Source organism: Pristiophorus japonicus, chromosome 7, assembly GCF_044704955.1.
Source record: "Pristiophorus japonicus isolate sPriJap1 chromosome 7, sPriJap1.hap1, whole genome shotgun sequence".
Classification (NCBI taxonomy): domain Eukaryota; kingdom Metazoa; phylum Chordata; class Chondrichthyes; family Pristiophoridae; genus Pristiophorus; species Pristiophorus japonicus.
Window position 1 is genome coordinate 28,719,977 of NC_091983.1, and position 20,676 is coordinate 28,740,652.

The 20,676-nt window shown below is 47.0% G+C and overlaps 1 protein-coding gene across 1 annotated transcript in view; it reads left to right on the top strand.

Annotated features, from left to right (window-relative positions):
- LOC139266575 (collagen alpha-1(XXI) chain-like) overlaps positions 1 to 20,676 on the top strand; it is a 463,005-nt gene that overhangs the window by 180,376 nt on the left and 261,953 nt on the right. The window contains exon 11 of the mRNA XM_070884170.1: positions 18,739 to 18,792. Coding sequence (XP_070740271.1) covers positions 18,739 to 18,792 — 54 coding nt within the window. The remainder of the gene's footprint in view (positions 1 to 18,738; positions 18,793 to 20,676) is intronic.

A 20,676-nucleotide genomic window follows, 5' to 3' on the forward strand; every position in this document is an offset into this window, starting at 1 on the left:
CATTAAATGGTAGGATACTGAGAAGTGTACAGGAACAAAGGGACCTTGGAGTGCATGTCCACAGATCCCTGAAAGTAGCAGGCCAGGTAGATAAACATTGAAACACAGAAAATAGGTGCAGGAGTAGGCCATTCGGTCCTTCGAGCCTGCACCACCATTCAATATGATCATGGCTGATCATACACTTCAGTACCCCGTTCCTGCTTTCTCCCCATACTCCTTGATCCCTTTAGCCGTAAGGGCCAAGATAAGTTGGTTAAGAAGGCATACGGAATGCTTGCCTTTATTAGCTGAGGCATAGATTACAAGAGCAGGGGGGTTATGCTTGAACTGTATAAAACATTGGTTAGGCCACAGCTGGACTACTGTGAGCAGTTCTGATCACCGCATTACAGGAAGGATGTGATTGCACTGGAGAGGGTACAGAGGAGATTTACGAGGATGTTGCTGGGAATAGAGAATCTTAGCTATGAAGACAGATTAGATAGGCTGGATTTGTTTTCATTGAAATAGAGGAGGCTGAGGGGAGATCTCATTGAGGTATATAAAATTATGAGGGGCCCAGATATAGTGGATGGAAAGGGCCTATTTCCCTTAGCAGAAGGGTCAACAACCAGGGGGCATAAATTTAAAGTAATTGTTAGAAGGTTTAGAGGGGATTTGAGGGGAAATTTCTTCAGGCAGAGAGTCATGGGGGTCTGGAACTCACTGCCTGAAAGGATGGGAGAGGCAGAAACCCTCGCCACATTTAAAAAATACTTGGATGTGCACTTGAAGTGCCGTAACCTGCAGGGTTACGGACCTAGAGCTGGAAAGTGGGATTAGGCTGGATAGCCTCTTATTGGCCGGCATGGACATGATGGGCCGAAATAGCCTTCTTCCATGCTGAAAACTTCTATGATTCTATGATAATATCCCTCCTGACAGCTTTTTCCTTAACAGTAATTGTTCCTTAATCAATATTGCGACCTCCCCCCCAACTTTTTTATTCCCCTCTCTATCTCGTCTGAAAACCCCATAACCAGAAATGTTGAGCTGCCATTCCTGTCCTTCTTTCAGCCATGTCTCAGTAATAGCTATAATATCATACTCCGATGTGTCTTTCTGTGCCCTCAGCTCATCTGCCTTATTCCCTCAACTCCTTGCACTGAAGTATATACCATTTAGCACTGCCAAACTCCCTTGTTGTCTATTTTCTCGCCTTTGTTTCCTCTGCCTTCCAAACTCGCTTTCTAATTTTCTGCCTTCCGTTTGTCTCCCTTCTGAATCTACTCTCAGGTTCCCATCCCCCTGCCAAGCTAGTTTAAATCCTCTCTAACATCACAAGCAAACCCTCTTGCGAGGATATTGGTCCCAGCCCTGTTAAGGTGCAACTCGTCTGGCTTGTACAGGTCCCACTCCCCCAGAAACGGTCGCAATACCTCAGGAATCTAAAGCCCTCTCTCGTGCACCATCTCTCCAGCCACGCAATCATCTGCTCTATCCTCCTATTTCTGTACTCACAAGCATGTGGCACTGGGAGTAATCCGGAGATTACTACCTTTGAGGTCCTGCTTTTTAATCTCTTTCCTAGCTCCCTAAAATCTGCATGTAGGAACTCATCCCTCTTTCTACCTATGTCATTGGTACCGACATGGACCACGACCTCTGGCTGTTCACCCTCCCCTCTCAGAATCTCTTGCAACCATTCAGTGATGTCTTTGACCTGGCACCAGGGAGGCAACATACCATCCTGGAGTCATGTCTGCGGCAGGAGAAGCACCTGCCTGTTGCCGTAACTGTTGTGTATGCATGCCTGTTTACTGTGTGATGTCTGTAACACTGTTATGCAACACTGAATGTACCCTTACACTGTACACACCTTGCCTGTACACCAGAGGGTGCTGCTGCTGGAGACCTAAGGGTAACCTGCACATTGCAGGTAACCCAGTATAAAAAGGAACACACAGCTTGTTGTCTGCACTCATGAGCTGCAAATAAAGGACTACAGGTCTACGCAGTTTAAGTATCATACCCTGTCTCGTGGAGTCATTACTAAAGGTGCCTCCATGTACTACAACTGGCGACAGGAATACGAGGTCACGAACCACACGCTCAGCATGTCGAATCTCAACAACTTGCAGCAATTTACCGATGGGGAAGATTGGGACGCTTTTGTAGAAAGATTGGAACACTTAAGGAGACTGGCGACTACCTAAATGAAGCACTAAGGGACTCTAAACTGACGAGAGCAGTGCACCACATTGATACTTGTAAGGGCAGAAATGCTGCCCCGAGTCCCGCAAACCTGAGACCGCCACATGGGGAAAACTGGCTAGCCCCGTGCTGGCGCTGTGGAGGAAACCACAGGGCCCACCAGTGCCGCTACAAAGACTATGCATGCAAAGAGAAAAGGCACCTTCAAAGGATGTGTAGAAAAAGCTTTATTCACCGTGTCTCTGATGAGTTGGCTGATCACTGGGGCTCTGACACAGAGGAAGGTGAAGTTGCTCAAACCCTGGAAGAAAAGTATGGAACTCATACCTGCTCCACTGAAAGTTGTCGATGAAAGTAGACGTCGACGGGATCCCAGTTTCTATGGAGAGCGACACAGAGTCGAGCCAGTCTGTGATGAGCCAAGCGACCTTTGAAGAACTTTGGATGAATCCCACCAATCGACCACAGCGGCATCCTGTTCAAGCGAAGCTGCTCCCAGGCCTCCGGGCTCCGGCAATCGACCTCGAACATGGATCCATTGCAGCATCTGGAGATTCCACTGTCCAGTTCGACTGCCCACAGCACCCCGGCAAAGTCTCCGAGACCGAGGATCCAAACTCCACTTTCCGGGCCAGGGCAGCACTCCAAGAGGTGAACATCGACGAAAGAAATGGATTCCCAACATCCAAGATCGAACCTGTGGAAGAAAAGAGCACCACAGCCTACCTGCAGCAAGACCAGAAAATGGCTGCAGCACCGCAAGCAGCAGAACCTGTAATCAAAATGGCCTCCGCCATGCCACAAGTGAACATGGAGGAGCATCATGTGACATCGAGCGGCCAATCGGATTTGAAGGCTCCCTTAAAAAAATTTAAAGGGGAAGTTTCAACTATTTGAGTACACGGATTTTAAAGCTAAAGATGCAATTAAAGGGTGCAAGTATGAAAATGTATGCACTGTAACCATGAGTTGTGATGCTAGTTTAATTAATGTGACTAATAAGATGAATGCAGGTGTCAGTAAGGTTAAGAACAAGTTTATTATGCTTAACAATAATGATAAAGAATGTGAAATGCCTAATGTAACCATGTCTGTTGAAACCAGGACACCCAAAAGTGATGCAAATGCTAGAATGTATAATGCAGGCTCCACTATGTGTGATCAGAGCCAAGGTGTCATGTATACCAGTAGGACACTGCCAAATGACATTGGGTCCTACAGGGATCATGCTGATGCCAATGGAATCCCCCTGTGGGAGACCCCCAGGTCCAGCAGGCTAACTGACCATGTAGCCTGGACCTTTGAAACAAATGTGATGCCCCTTGCAGGACACACACACAGCCAGTGGGAGCAGACCCACTACAGGGATAGTGGTCAATGGGCAGCCCAGCCACCACCAATGGCAACCTGCACCAGATCAGCCCTACAACCCCTGGCCACCAGGGCCAACACCAGGAGCATGAGGCCAATACCCTCCAGCTTCCCTGGCAAACCCTGGGATGACCTGACCCTCAACCCAATTGGTGGACAAGGAGCCCACGCAGTCTTATGGCCCTGCCCACCACCCCACAACAACAGTGGACAAGGAGCTCACCTAGTCTTGTGGTCCTGCCCACAACTACCCACATCACAGTGTATACACACCACCCACTGCTGTCGTGGCTACCCCCCGAGGCATCCCACAACAGTAACATCCACATGGTCTGTGTGTGAGGGAGGGGAAACGTACAAAGCCGCCTCAAGCACAGGGGTCACACCTGGCAACCACCCAACCCTCACCACAACCTCCCATAGCCCACCACTGATCACCTCCCCTGGGCATGACAATAAGGATATGAAAAATGCTTGGGGGGGAAGTGTTGTTGTTGCATGCCTGTTTACTGTGTGATGTCTGTAATACTGTTATGCAACACTGAATGTAGCCTTACACTGTACACACCTTGCCTGCACACTGCAGATAACCCAGTATAAAAAGGAACACATAGCTTGTTGTCTGCACTCAGGAGCTGCAAATAAAGGACTACAGGTCTACACAGTTTAATTCTCATACCCTGCCTCGTGGAGTCATTACTAAAGGTGCCTACATATACTACACTAACTATCAAACCCCCTACCACTGTTGCTCTTCCACTCTTCTTCCTCCGCCCCTGTGCAGCTGAGCCACCCATGGTGCCGTCGATTTGGCTCTGGTGCATTCCTCCGAGGAACCACCAGTATCCAGAACTGAAACCGGTTAACGAGCGAGATGCACTCAGGGGATTTCTGCCTTACCTGCCTGGTCCTCCTTGTCTGTCTAGCAGTCATCCATTCCCTCTCTGCCTGCACAGTCTTATGTTGCTATCCTTAAATGTGCTATCCACGAAGTTCTCAGCCTCACAATGCACTGCAGTGACGCCATCAAGCTCTAGCTGGCGACATTTCCCGCACACATTGTCGTCCAGGCCTCAAAAAGCATCCAGGACTTCCCACATGGCACAGGATGTCCATTCCATGGGACTGAGCTGCCCTGCCATGCCTCTGTTTATTAGATTATTAACTAAAGTTTTTAGCATACCCCTCTGCCCTAACTTAGAGAGAAGAAAAGACAACAGTGATACTCACCAACCAATCACCTACCTGCTGTCCTGACATGTCCCTCCTTGATTTTTAATTTTTTTTTGCTCTTTCTGGCCACTCTCACTGCTCTCAGACCTCTGCAGTTCCTTATACCCGCACCGTTCTCACTGCTCTTAGGCTTCCACTGCTCCTTATTTCCACACCGCACTCGCTGCTCTTGGGCCTCCACTGCTCCATATTCCTGCGCCTCTCATGCTGCTCTCACTGCTCTCGGGCCTCCCCTGCTCCTTATACCGCAAGCACACGCTGCTCTCACTGCTCTCGGGCCTCCCCTGCTCCTTATACCGCAAGCACACGCTGCTCTCACTGCTCTCGGGACTCCCCTGCTCCTTATACCGCGCAGCACACGCTGCTCTCTCTGCTCTCGGGCCTCCCCTGCTCCTTATACCGCGCAGCACACGCTGCTCTCACTGCTCTCGGGACTCCCCTGCTCCTTATACCACGCAGCACACGCTGCTCTCACTGCTCTCGGGACTCCCCTGCTCCTTATACCGCGCAGCACACGCTGCTCTCACTGCTCTCGGGCCTCCCCTGCTCCTTATACCGCAAGCACACGCTGCTCTCACTGCTCTCGGGACTCCCCTGCTCCTTATACCGCGCAGCACACGCTGCTCTCTCTGCTCTCGGGCCTCCCCTGCTCCTTATACCGCGCAGCACACGCTGCTCTCACTGCTCTCGGGACTCCCCTGCTCCTTATACCACGCAGCACACGCTGCTCTCACTGCTCTCGGGACTCCCCTGCTCCTTATACCGCGCAGCACACGCTGCTCTCACTGCTCTCGGGACTCCCCTGCTCCTTATTTCCACACTGCACTCGCTTCTCTTGGGCCTCCACTGCTCCATATTCCTGCGCCTCTCATGCTGCTCTCACTGCTCTCGGGACTCCCCTGCTCCTTATACCACGCAGCACACGCTGCTCTCACTGCTCTCGGGACTCCCCTGCTCCTTATTTCCACACCGCACTCGCTGCTCTTGGGCCTCCACTGCTCCATATTCCTGCGCCTCTCATGCTGCTCTCACTGCTCTCGGGACTCCCCTGCTCCTTATACCGCGCAGCACACGCTGCTCTCACTGCTCTCGGGACTCCCCTGCTCCTTATATCGCGCAGCACACGCTGCTCTCACTGCTCTCGGGACTCCCCTGCTCCTTATTTCCACACCGCACTCGCTGCTCTCACTGCTCTCGGGCCTCCCCTGCTCCTTATACCACGCAGCACACGCTGCTCTCACTGCTCTCGGGACTCCCCTGCTCCTTATACCGCGCAGCACACGCTGCTCTCACTGCTCTCGGGACTCCCCTGCTCCTTATACCGCACAGCACACGCTGCTCTCACTGCTCTCGGGACTCCCCTGCTCCTTATACCACGCAGCACACGCTGCTCTCACTGCTCTCGGAACTCCCCTGCTCCTTATACCACGCAGCACACGCTGCTCTCACTGTTCTCGGGTCTCCCCTGCTCCTTATTCCCGTACCGCTCTCACTGCTTTTGCTTCTCTCGGGCCTCAGCTGCTCCTTATACCCGTACTGTTCTCTCTGTGCTCTCGCCGCTCTCAGGCCTTATACCCATGCTACTGAACTCTAGTAATTTCCTAACAACAACTGCTCTATAATTCCCTGGTTTCCCTCTCTCGCCATTCTTAAATAGTGGAGTGACATGTACAAGGACACCCAGATCCATCTGTACACAGCATTCTGTAATCTCTCTCCATATAAATAATATTTTGCTTTTCTATTCTTCATACCAAAGTGGATAACCTCACATATTCTCACATTATACTCCATTTGCCAAATTTTAGTCCACTCACTTAACCTATCTCTATCCCTTTGCACTCTTTGTATCCTCACACCTTGCTTTCCCACCTATCTTTGTATTGTCAGCACATTTGGCTACAATACACTCGGTCCCTTCATCCAAGTCATTAATATAGATTGTAAATAGTTGAGGCCCCAGCGTTGATCCCTGTGGCACCCCACTAGTTACAGTTTGCCAGCCTGAAGATGACCCATTTATCCCGACTCTCTGTTTTCTGTTAGATAGCCAATGCTAATATATTACCCCCAACACCATGAGCTCTTACCTTTTAGGTGCCACTTTATCGAATGCCTTTTGGAAATCCAAATACACTACAACTACTGGTTCCCCTTTATCCATCCTGCTCATTACATCCTCAAAGAACTCTAATAAATTTGTCAAACACGATTTCCCTTTCATAAAACCATGTTGTCTCTGCTTGATTGTATTATGATTTTCTAAATATCCTGCTACTACAGACAACTCTCAATTATCCGTACATTATCCACCCGGAAACTGTTGTAACAGGATTTAAAATTCTGTTGCTAACAAGTGAAAAGACAACTCCAAATAATTTGGAAAAATCAGCTTCCAAACACTGTTTGTATTTGCTCATTCTCTCTCATACACTCGCACATTCTCTCTCTCACACACTCTCTCTCTCTCTCTCTCTCTCTCTCTCTCTCCCTCTCTTTCTCAACTCACCATAAAAATCACCCTCCTCTGCCCTTGCTTTTCTGGTGTGTGTGTGCACGCGTTGCTGCAGCCGTTGTGTCACGCGGCCGCCGTTGACGTTGGGAACCGGGTTCCAAGTACAGAGCCTGTACATACATGTTGGTAATGTCCATCTTTTGTTACTGTTTGTAGCTGATTATATTGATTCATTAAAGTTTTAACTTATAAATGTAAGCTTGCCCTAATGATTGTATTTATTCATTAAAGTTTTAACTTTAAAATGTAGACTCACCCTAACGGAAAAATCGTTTACCTGGAATAGCCCAATCTCCGAGGGGCCCGGATAATCGAGAGTTGCCTGTACTTCCTTAATAATGGATTCCAGCATTTTCCCAATGACAGATGTTAGGTTAACTGGCTTATCGTTCCCTGCTTTCTGTCTCCCTTCTTTCTTGAATAGTGGTGTTACATTTGCAGTTTTCCAATCTGCTCGGACCTTTCCAGAATTTAGGGAATTTTGGAAAATTACATCCACTATCTCTGCAGCCACTTCTTTTAAGACCCTAGGATGCAGGCCATCAGGTCCAGGGGACTTGTCAATGTTTAGTCCCTTTAGTTTGCCTAGTACTTTTTCTCTAGCAATAATGATTGTTTTAATTTCTTCCCTCCCTTTTGCCCTCTGAGGTTCTACTATTATTGGGATGCTTTTAGTGTATTCTACTATGAAGAGAGATACAAAATATTTATTCAAAGTCCCTGCCATTTCTTTGTTTCCCATTATTAATTCCCCAGTCTCATCCTCTGAGTGACCAACATTAACTTTAGCTACTCTCTTCCTTTTTATATACTTGTGTAAGCTCTTACTGTCTGCTTTTATAATTCTTGCAAGTTTACTCTCAATCTATTTTGTCCCTCTTTATTATTTTTTTGATCATCCTTTGCTGGTTTCTAAAATTTGCCCAATCTTCTGACCTACCATTAATCTTCACGACATTGTATGACTTTTCTTTCAATTTGATACCATCCTTAACTTCCTTAGTTAGCCACGGATTGTTCATCCTTCTCGTAGAGCCATTCTGCACATGTGCATTTTTTCCAATTTAAAGCCATCTCACCAGCTGCGTGGGACCCCTGGACTGGTGTACGGCCGCGCGGCTGTGCAGCTTAAAGGACACAATGGTGGCTTAATTGACCGGGTTAGATTTGTTTTGCTTTTTGTCGGGTAGAGGCCTATAGCTCAAGGCTGAGCATCCATGAGGAGTTGTGCGCCAGAACTAGCCAAGCTCTGCTGGAACAGCTTAGCTAGTTCTGGAGCACAGTTCTTCAGCACTACATACAGGATATTGATGGGGTCCATAGCCTTTTTTGTATCCAGTGCACTCAGCCATTTCTTGATAACATGTGGAGTGAATTCAATCAGCTGAGGATTGACATCTGTGATGGAGTGGACTGCAGGATGAGACAAGAAGGATCATCCACTCAGCTCTTCTGGCTGAACCCTTTAGCCTTGTCATTTACACACGTTGTTGGGTACTATCATTATTGAGGATGGGGCTGTTCTTGGGCCTCTTCCTCCTGTTAGTTGTTGAATTGTTCACCATTATTCGCGACTGGATGTGGCAGGATGGCAGAACTTTGGCCTGATTCATTGTTTGTGGGATCGCTTAGCTCTGTCTGGTATGCTGCTTCCACTGATTATCATGCATGCTTCACCAGGTTGGTACCTCATTTTCAGGTACTCCTGGTGTTGCTCCCGGCGTGCTCTTCTACACTCTTCATTGAACCAGGGTTGGTTGACTGGCTTGATGGTAATGGAGAAGTGAAGGATATGCAGGCCATGAGGTTGCAGATTGTGGTGGAATACAGTTTTAATGATGCTACTGCTGGCGCACAACTCCTCACGGATGCTCAGCCTTGTTCTTAATCTGTCTTGATAGATTTTTGTTAGGCAAGAGTATTAAGGGTTATGGAAGCAAAGCGGATAAATGGAGCTGAGACACAGATCAGCCATGATCCAATTGAATGGAACAGGCTCGAGGGGCTGAATGCCCTACTGCTTTTCCTATGTTCCTATTCCTCTTAGCATGGTGGTTGCCAAATCACAAGATGTCTTCAGTATGAAGATGGGACTTGGTCTCCACAAGGACTTTGTGGTGATCATTTTTATCAATACCATCATGGACAGATGTAGCTGTGACATGTAGATTGGTGAGGATGAGGTCCACGTAGGTTATTCACTCGTGTTGAATCTCTCACCACTTGCTACAAGCCCAATCTGGTAGCTATGTTCTTCAAGGCTCTGTCAGTTTGGTCAGTGGTAGTACTGCCGAGTCACTCTTTGTGATGGATATTGAAGTCTCCAGAGTACATTCTTGCTACCCCTAGTGTTCAACATGGAGGAGTACTGATTCATCAGCTGAGAGAGGGAGATAGGTGGTAATAAAGAGGAGGTTTTCTTGCTCATGATTTCATGGGGTCAGGAGTCTATGGTGAGGTGAGGCAGCCGATCGACATTGATCCCATGGCGAGCTGCCTCTGTAGGCGCCTGCAGCTCACTAACAACATTGCAATGAAGTCTGAGATCCAATTACTGTTGAGCCTTGAGTCTCCTGGTTCGGGTGCTGGCTGGAAGTGTGCTATCAGTTACAACAGGCCAGAATGAATTTGGATTCTCATGCGCAAGGTCACAGAAGATTAACTTGTGTTTAAAACGTTTCCCTATTATGGTTAAATAGTTCTATTTTAGGCTCTTTTTCAAGCTGGTTGTATTTTCCAAGCCTTTCTCCTAATTTACTCTCTTTACTGTTCCACATTCAATATTTGGACTGTGATTTAGCCAAACAGCTGTTGGCTTTAACATTTCAAGAATGTTTGATGTGGAACTGGAGATGTAGAAATGTAAAAACAATGTATATCATGTAATGAATTGTAACCATTGCACAGAAATCATTGAAAAAGATACATACAGTTGCTGAATTGTACAGCAAATGTTTCACATTTTATATGGTAATAATTAGTACACTTACTTGAACTTTGTTCATTGTAATTGAATTCATAACTTTTCAATGTACCTTTCATACCACAAGCCAAGATACAGTATTTCCAGTTACATTTTCAGCTGACATGTTTAGCTTTTCCCAGCTGAAGCTGAAACGCTGGAACCAAGTTGCAGAAGATCAGTAGATGCGTACAAATCTACGTACATATGTCTGATATAAACAGCTTCCTTATCTAATGCATATTTTCATTATGTCTGAATCAGTAGAGTGTAATGTCATTCTAATTCAAGCATAATATTTCAATGTGCTAAACCGATTACAATTGACCACCATTTCATAGAGTTCCTGATCCAGAGAAAACATTTATACTGTAATTCCATGCCACTCAATTTTGCCCAAGCCTGTTTTCTGGCATATTTCCAGAATTACGTTCATTTTTCTAGCCAGAAATGCAGCAGAAATATTTTGTCAAAGTTTCCCCGTTGTATAATTCAAATTTGGCGCCGCGCAGCGTGTCCAGTCAGCTCGGGATTTGGGGGGGCGGGGGGGAGCTGTCTGCACCAAAAAACGACGCCACACCTTCTGCACATGCGCGACAAAAAAAGTGAAGTTTTTGACGTTATTTCAATGGACATGCATGCACAGTACTGCTCCGGATTGGCAATCGGCCATTTTTAAAGAGCCAGTTGTGTAAAAGAAATGCTGCGTGAGAGCATTGGAAAAATAGGATCCACAGCAATACAAGATACAATGTGGTGCAAGGACGAAGAATTTCTTACAGATGAAGTGCAGGCACTAATTATTGAAATGAAGAAACGCTGGAATCAAGTTGCAGAAGATTACTATGCAATGGTGACCACCACAAGATCTGGAATCCAGTGTAAAAAGAAGTGGCAGGACCTTGGTCAAGTCGTTAGTGTAAGTAATATTTTTATTTATGCAATGGAATTGCAATTGTAAATGTGATCAGCTGTATATGCCCCACCCAGCAGAAAGACACCCTCTCTAAAAAGTTGCATTTTTATCTTTGCAGAGGAAGGTGGCACATAATAAAAGGGAAAGAACTCGAACAGGAGGAGGCCCGGCAAATCTGCAGCCACTGCCACCATTGGACCATTGCTTTGCTGGGTCCTGCCTGGAGGAAATTAACCATCACTGCATAAGCTGGGCCCACACTCGAGGGAGAGAGTAAGTCCTGCAAATTCCACAGTTTGGCTTTGCTAAATGTTAAGTACTGCATGGGATAGCCATGCTTCGGTTCATGGGGATGTTTCCATCAGTTACGCTTCAGTTGATGCAATGTGCTATCTTTCATCGTGGTCCTTCAAATCAGCCTGCTGCCTGCGCTGTGTGAGCCTAACTCATGCTGCCCACCCTGCCCCTCCTCTACTGCTAATCATTTGTCTGTGTTCCGTTATATTTTACAGAATTTGAGGCCAACCCTGACGATACAGAAGAAGATTCAGATGAGGACGAGCCTGAAGAGGAGAACATTTTCCAATCCCACCCTCTAGACCAAGAGCATGGGGGGAGTGGGAAGGGGAGCGAATGGAAATGGATGAAGCCCCCACTGTTTTACTGACTTTGGTGGAGGTGCAGGTGCCGCCCATTGAGATGCCAACCCCTTGCGTGACTAGCGGTTTGAGTGTTAGGAAACCATGGAATGCCTTACCAATGTCCGAGGCTGCGGATCCCAGTGGTGGGGTTCAGGGAGGCACACCCAGTGCCCCACCTTCAGAAGCTGCGGGTTCCAGTGGTGTGGTGCAGCAAGGCATACCCAGGGCCCCACCTTTCGAGGCTGCGGGTTCCAGTGGCGTGGTGCAACAAGGTACAACCAGGGCCATAACTTCTAAGGCTGCAGGTCCCAGTGGTGGGGTGCGAGCCACAGCCATGGCGAGTAGGGGAAGAAGAGCTCAACCGCACTCTCCTGAGGTGCAGTATCTAACAGATGTGGTTCAGATGATGGCAATGAGTGGGGAGAACATTGACCTTGCGTGATCACTCCTGGACACCATCAGTGGGGTGGGTGATGAGATAGCAGAACTGTCCGGAGAAGTAATAGCAATCTCACGAGAAACAGGAATGATGTCCGGGACCATTTTAGGGAATATCTCAGTCAGCTGAAACCATGTCAGTGATCATGAAGGAGGGAATGTCACAGGTAGCTGATGCGCTGTCAGTGAACATCAGGGAGGGAATGTCAGAGATGGTGCAAACACTATCACTGAACATGAGGGAGGGAATGCCACAGATAGTTGAGACACTTTTGTTCAACATGAGGGAGAGAATGTTGCAGGTCGTTGAGACACTGTCAGGGCGCAAGAGGAACGGTATGTTGGAGTTGGCTGCTGCAATAAGGGAACACTTCCAGACCCCGCGCCCATTGACAGAATCAACTGCCACTCCCACTCCAATCCACACACCAGCCTCTGAAGAGCCCCAAGCCGGGCCCTCCACATTGCCACCTGGGCTCTCCACATTGCCACCTGGGCCCTCCACATTGCTACCTGGGCCCTCCACATTGCTGCTTGGGCTCTCCACATTGCCACCTGAGCCCTCCACATTGCTACCTGGGCCCTCCACATTGCTGCTTGGGCTCTCCACATTGCCACCTGGGCCCTCCACATTGCTACCTGGGCCCTCAACATTGCTGCTTGGGCTCTTCACATTGCCACCTGGGCCCTCCACATTGCTACCTGGGTCCTCCACATTGCTACCTGGGCCCTCCACATTGCCGCCTGGGCCCTCCACCTTGCCACCTGGGCCCTCCACATTGCCACCTGGGCCCTCCACCTTGCCACCTGGGCCCTCCACATTGCCACCTGGGGCCTCCACATTGCCACCTGGGCCCTCCACATTGCTACCTGGGCCCTCCACCTTGCTACCTGTGCCCTCCACCTTGCCACCCGTGCCCTCCACCTTGCCACCTGAGCCCTCCACATTGCCACCTGGGCCCTCCACCTTGCCACCTGGGACCTCCACATTGCCACCTGGGCCCTCCACATTGCTACCTGGGCCCTCCACCTTGCCGCCTGGGCCCTCCACCTTGCCACCTGGGCCCTTCACCTTGCCACCTGGGCCCTCCACCTTGCCACCTGGGCCCTCCACCTTGCCGCCTGGGCCCTCCACATTGCCGCCCCTCCCCCCCCCCCACAAGAAGTGTGCACCACCTGAGATCTTTGAAAGAATAAGCTTGGTACCAACCCCAGAAACACTGCGCCACCGCCGGCGGGCAGGGGTGGTGGAGTCACCAAGAACAAGCATGGCGGGCAGTCTTAGAATAAGGAGAGATAGGTGCAGCCTTTCTTTGCTGCTGCTGCTGCTGTTGTTATTATTATTGTTATTCTGTTGTTCTCAAATTAAAAGACTTTTATGTAAATTTACAAGTTTAAAAGTTATTAAGTGATCTTAAAGTTTTTAAGCGATCTTAAAGTTTTTAAGTGATCAAAGTTTGTAAGTGATCTTAACTGAAAACTTTAAAGTTTGATACAAGAATAATGTTATTAAAGTGAAGTTAAGTACAAAGAACTGTTTGTTAAGCTTTTGAATAAAATATATTTTACATTAAATCTGAATCATTTTCATTATTTGTTCTATTATTAACACAGCAGGCAGGACAGGTTCTTTGTTCTCTCTCCCCAAGGTCTGTATGGATGGACCACATCCAGGTCTTGTGACTTCCCCCTCCACCCCTCCTGCTACTCATTGCAGTCTTGTGACTTCTCCCTTTCTCACCCTCCCTCCTCCAAACTCATTGCAGTCTTGTGCCTAGTGCAGCAGCCTTCCAATCGGTACCTCCCCCCCCAGACTCCATGCAGAAACCTTCCGATCGGCACCTCCCTCCCCGGGCTCAGTGCAGAAGCCTTCCGATCGCCTCCTCTTCCCCCCGCTCCCCCTCAGGCTTGTTTTCCAGCTGAGCCCCTGTGTCCGGGCGCAGGGCCGATTCTGACGGCCGACGCTACGACCCCACTCCAGCCCTGCTTGAAGACGTTTGGTGGTGGCGTGAGTTTAAAAAAAAATGAAAACTTCCATGTACTCCGTTGAAAGGTAAAAAAAAGTTGAACTTTATTATGGATATTTCAAGTGTTGGAGACTCTCTTCAAAAACTTCGATGAAAAACAATGGTGTCTTTCAGCGGCAATTTTTCAATGTGCGCTGCTTTTTATTAACTCACCAGAAGGTTTTTCAGGATTGGCCCGATACGCCAACCTAGGATAAAAGTTTTTGGTGCAAACTGCGAAAAATGATGAAAACTGGCACAGACATGACGTAAAAAAAAACCCTACATAGAAAAATCGTAACTGAAGCAGTTACACCGGCGCAGATTCCAGGGGAAACTTTGAATTAAATAATCACGCCAGAAAAAATGGCGCACGCCAAACAAACAGTGCAAATGACCCGGGAAAATTGAGCCCATTGTCCCTGGTTAACATAGCTGGATTTTTCTCCATGATTTGGTGCGGGATAGCGCAGGAAAACGAGAGAATATTGATCGATGAGGGCTACCACCGTGTTCTTGCCGGGGACTCTAATTTCTCTCTCACCACCCATCGCAAATATATGTTGCCCCATTGCTCTGCTTACTGCCGTTGTCTCCAGAAATCCCAGCAGTTTCTGAGGTAGAAAGTAAAAAGGTAAAAAAACCTTGCATTTCTGTAGCGCCTTTCACAACCTCAAGACGTCACAAAGTGCTTTAAGTATTTTTGAAATGCTGTCACTGTTGTTATGTGGAAAACACGGCAGCCAATTTGTGCATAGCAAGGTCCCACAAATAGCAATGAGATAATAACCAGGTAATCTATTTTAGTGCTGTTGATTGAAGATAAATATGAGCTAGAACAGTGGGAAAAACTCATCTGCTTTTCTTCAAAATGGGATCTTTTACATCCACCTGAGAGGGCTGATGAGGCCTCAGTTTAACATCTCATCCAAAAGACTACTGCAGTACTGCACTGAAGTGTCTGCCTAGATTATGTGCCCAAGTCTCTGGAGTGGGACTTGAACCCATTCAGAGATGAGACTGTTCTGCACTGAGCCACATGGCACAATGATGGGAAAGACCCTATTTATGTTCTCTTCTCCCTCCACATCGACCACTCATCCTCTTTGAGGACAAGCAGCACATTCTAAGCCTCCAGCTTTTCCGCTTAGAACACAATGGCAGCAGAATGTGGGAGGCAAAATCAGGCTGACCTTAAGCAAGCTCCAGAGATGCAGCCAGTAACACTTCCCTGATAGAAACCAGCTTCTGTAAGATGAGGGACACTTCAATCCCACAAGCTTTTAGTAGAGTATAAGCAGAGAACCATCTCTCGCAACCCTGGTTCTAAGGTGGTACCTAGATTAAAGCACGAGAATATGTTTTTTTTAAAAAGGCACTTGTAGGCACCCAGGAGAGCATGGTGTTAAGATAGAGTAGGCTGCTTGTGTGCACTTTGGAATTTACTACAGTAAAATAGAATGTGCACTGTCATGGTACTTTTTTATTAATGGAGCTTAGAATCATACAAAAAAGTGGGGAACCTTTTGTGGTGCTGTTGTCTTCACTTAGAGGATGATGACTGGCATAGTCATTTAGGAGCAAAGAGGGCTGATGTGTTAACATGTGGTCGGACGGGTAGTGGTTTGAAGAAGTGTCCCTTTATTTGAAATTGGGCAAGAATGATGTCAGGATGTGGTATCAAAGGTAGACTGTTTCACAGAAGAGAAGTTTTCAGTGATTACATATATTGTGATATGTCTTGCAGTAAATGCTGCTTGAGTCACCTTTGTTCCATACTGTGGTGCTCTTTCTCCTCCATAAAGGAATGGATATACTGTACCTGGTACGCAGAAACCCTGATTATGGGTAGGAACTAAAGGGGTGGGTGGTCGTCTGAAAATCTTCTGGTGGTCTGACCCTATGAGAAGCAAGTACTGTGTTGGCAGAATGGCAAGAAAATGCTTTAAAAAGGATTTCAAAACTGTAGAAATCAGTGTTTAAAGTATCCAAGTTCCTCAAGCTCATAATTTCCTTACTTATACTAGACGATCCCTGGCAGCTGCTGCATCTCATTAATTTCCTTCTAAGTTACCCTCCGTGTATTAACAGTGCAAGCTATGGAAACTCATAGCTGCTACACCACAGACTCTCACTCTGATATATGCAGATGAGACTAGTGGTACTCAGCAGTTCACAGGAAGGCTCACAACGCATCTGGTTCACTAATGTCCTTTATGGAAGGAAACCTGCTGTCGTTACCTGGTCTGGCTTATATGTGACTATAGACCTACAGCAATGTTGTTGACTCTTACTTGCCTTCTGAATTGGACTAGCAAGCCACTCAGTTGTACTAAACCACAATAACAAAGTATAATAAGAATAAAACCGGATGGACCACCTAGGCATTGGATTCAAACACAACAAAAGCACACCCAGCCCAGTCAACCCTGCAAAGTCCTCCTCATCAACATCTGGGGCTTGTGCCAAAATTGGGAGAGCTGTCCCACAGACTAGTCAAGCAACAGCCTGACATAGTCATACTCACAGAATCATATCTTTCCGCCAACGGCCCAAACTCCTCCAACACCATCCCTGGGTATGTCCTGTCCCACCGGCAGGACAGGCCACCAGAGGTGGCGGCACAGTGGTATACAGTCGGGAGGGAGTGGCCCTGGGAGTCCTCAACAATGCCTCCGGACAGCATGAAGTCTCATGGCATCACATCAAACATGGGCAAGGAAACCTCCTGCTAATTATACCTACCGCCTTCCCTCAGCTGATGAATCAGTACTCCTCGATGTTGAACATCACTTGGAAGAAGCACTGAGGGTAGCAAGGGCACTAAATGTACTCTGGGTGAGGGACTTCAATGTCCATCACCAAGTGTGGCTAGGTAGCACCACTACTGACTGAGCTGACCGAATCCTGAAGAACATATATGCCAGCCTGGGCTTGCGGCAGTTGGTGAGAGAATCAACATGAGCGAATAACCTACTTGACCTTGTCCTCATCAATCTACCTGTCGCAGATGCATCTGTCCATGACAGCACTGGAAGGAGTGATCATCCTGTAGTGCGTCACTACCACCGTGCTGAATGGGATATATTCAGAACAGATCTAGCAGCTGAAACCTGGGCATCCACGAGGCATCGTGGGCCATCAGCAGCAGCAGAATTGTATTCCACCATAATCTGTAACCTCATGGCCTGGCATATCCCTTACTCTACCATTACCATCAAGGCAGGAGACCAACCCTACTTCAATGAGGCATGTAGCAGAGCATGCCAGGAGCAGCACCAGGTGACCTAAAAATGAGGTGCCAATCTGGTGAAGCTACAACACAGGACTACATGCATGCTAAACAGTAGAAGCAGCATGCTATAGACAGGGCTAAGCGATCCCACAACCAATGGATCAGATCAAAGCTCTGTAGTTCTGCCACATCCAGTCGTGAATGGTGGTGGACAATGAAACAACTAATGGGTGGAGGATTCTCCATGAACATCCTCGTCCTCAATGATTGCAGAACTCAGCTCATGAGTACAAATGACAAGGGTTTGCAACCGTTTTCAGCCAGATGTACTGAGCGGCTGATCTTGGCCTGCACCTGAGGTCCCCACCATCACAGAAGCCAGTCTACAGACAATTCGATTCACTCCAAGTGATATCAAGAAACAGCTGAGCACGTTGGATACAGCAAAGGTTATGGGCCCTGACAACATCCTGGTTGCAGTGCTGAAGATTTGTGCTCCAGAACTAGTTGTGTCTCTAGCCAAGCTATTCCAGTATAACTACAACACTGGCAAGGTGGAGAATTGTCCACATGTGTTCTGTCCACAAAAAGCAGGATAAATCCAATTTCGGCCCCAGTATTTTCCTACTCACTTTATCAAAACTCATCAGAATTTTAAAAACATCCAATAATTTTCCTCCAAGCCTTCACTGTTCCAGTGTAAATAGTTCCAGTTTCTGAATTCTCTCCTCATAAATTCTACTACTGAGTTATTTATTAAAGCCTACACCAAAATATGTAGAATCCAGAATTTGCAAATTCAACCAAATTGCCAAATGGTTGCAGGATGTGTTCCATCAAATAATATCCTGAGCTGAATGGATAATGTAAGGCATATGACTGAGAATCAACTCATGATATAATCAGTGGAGCTGTTGTTTGATAGCAAGTATAATAATAGATATTTTACACAAAAATAATTTATATTCAGCTTATTAAATCTTTAAATATTTCAGTATAATTAAAATAGTTTTATTAAGAAATATGTTGGTTACTTAGGTTGGGGTCTTCAAACATCTAGTGTAAATTATTTCTAGAATCATATATACAAAGATTGGTAGGTGAAGTGGACTAAAAACAGAATTAATTTATAATTGTACAGTAATATAAATTAATTTTCTCTGGTTGAGTAATTTAATTGAAATGAATAAGTTTGATTTATAAAATCATCTTTTAATTATGCCAGGGTGAACGAGGAGTTCCAGGTTTTCCAGGACTATCTGGACCAGAAGGCCCTAGGGTAAGTCATGCAGAAGATTTATTAATCTTTTCATATTGGAGGACACTAACTTACTATGTTTATAACTGTAATGCTACAAAAAGCTATATTGAACAATGGAAGCATAACTAAATCACATATAAGTTCTTTTGCCTCTTTTACATAGAAACATAGAAAATAGGTGCAGGAGTAGGCCATCCGGCCCTTCGAGCCTGCATCACCATTCAATAAGATCATGGCTGATCATTCCTTCAGTACCCCGTTCCTGCTTTCTCTCCTTACCCCTTGATCCCTTTAGCCACAAGGGCTATATTTAACTCCCTCTTGAATATATCCAATGAACTGGCATCAACAACTCTCTGCGGTAGGGAATTCCATAGGTTAACAACTCTCTGAGTGAAGAAGTTCCCCCTCATCTCATTCCTAAATGGCTTACCCCTTATCCTAAGACTATATCCCCTGGTTCTGGACTTCCCCAACATCGGGAACATTCTTCTTGCATCTAACCTGTCCAGTCCTGTCAGAATTTTATATGTTTCTATGAGATCTCCTCTCATCGTTCTAAACTCCAGTGAATACAGGCCCAGTCAATCCAGTCTCTCCTCATATGTCAGTCCTGCCATCCCGGGAATCAGTCTGGTGAACCTTCGCTGCACTCCCTCAATAGCAAGAATGTCCTTCCTCAGATTAGGAGACCAAAACTGAACACAATATTCCAGGTGGGGCCTCACCAAGGCCCTGTACAACTGCAGTAAGACTTCCCTGCTCCTATACTCAAATCCCCTTGCTATGAAGGCCAACATGTCATTTGCCTTCTTCACCGCCTGCTGTACCTGCATGCCAACCTTCAGTGACTGATGAATCATGACACCCAGGTCTCGCTGCACCTCCCCTTTTCCTAATCTGCCGCCATTCAGATAATATTCTGCCTTCATGTTTTTGCCCCCAAAGTGGATAACCTCACATTTATCCACATTATACTACATCTTATTCCTTGATCTGAATTAACATAAGGGTAATTTTTATTAAGGCAAAATTAAAATTATTGGCTTCAGAAATTGATTCTTGCAACTTAGATTCTTAGGTTGGCTTGATACTGAAATCCACTTTCTACCATTGTCAGTGAATTATCTTAGCTGTTTACAGTAACAATATCCTTTTAGGCCTAAGTGCGCGGTCTCCCTCCCCCTTGTTCTCAGACCTTGCCACTGATCAAAACTTATTTCAATAACAGCAATTCCAAGTGGACCACAGTGCCATAATATCAGAGTGATTATTTGCAACAGTTTTTTGTGCGCGCATGCGCGCCCTGGACTCCACCCCCGATGTGCTACGAATGCGCACGACTGCCCTGGACTCCGCCCCCTTTTCTCCCGCGCTTGCTCAGACTCCTCGAACCCGAAACTGGAAGTGTGCCCGTGAGGATCATGAGGAGCCCAGAGCTGCTGCTGACCATGTTGCTTTGCTGAGGAGCCCGGAGCTGCTATGCTGCCACCAACCACGTTGCTTTGCTAATTTAGACTTTTGCCTAAAATATCACTGCGATTATCCACATGAACATTTCCGCGGCCTTCTGGAAGAGAAAAAAATCTGAGGTAGTGAGAGACTGGGGAGCGAGAGAGAGACTGGGGGAAAGAGAGAAAGAGAGTGAGAGACTAGGGAGGGAGAGAGAGACTGGGAAGGGGAGGGAGAGAGAAACTGGGGAGGGAGAGATGCTTAGACTGGGGAGGAAGAGAGACTGGGGAGGGAGAGTGGGAGAGACTAGGGAGAGAGAGACTGGAGAGGGAAAGAGAGACTAGGGAAGGAGAGAGAGACTGGTGTGGGAGAGAGATAGAGACTGGGGAGGGAAGGAGACTGGGGAGGAAGGGTAAGAGACTAGGGAAGGAGAGAGAGACTAGGGAGGGA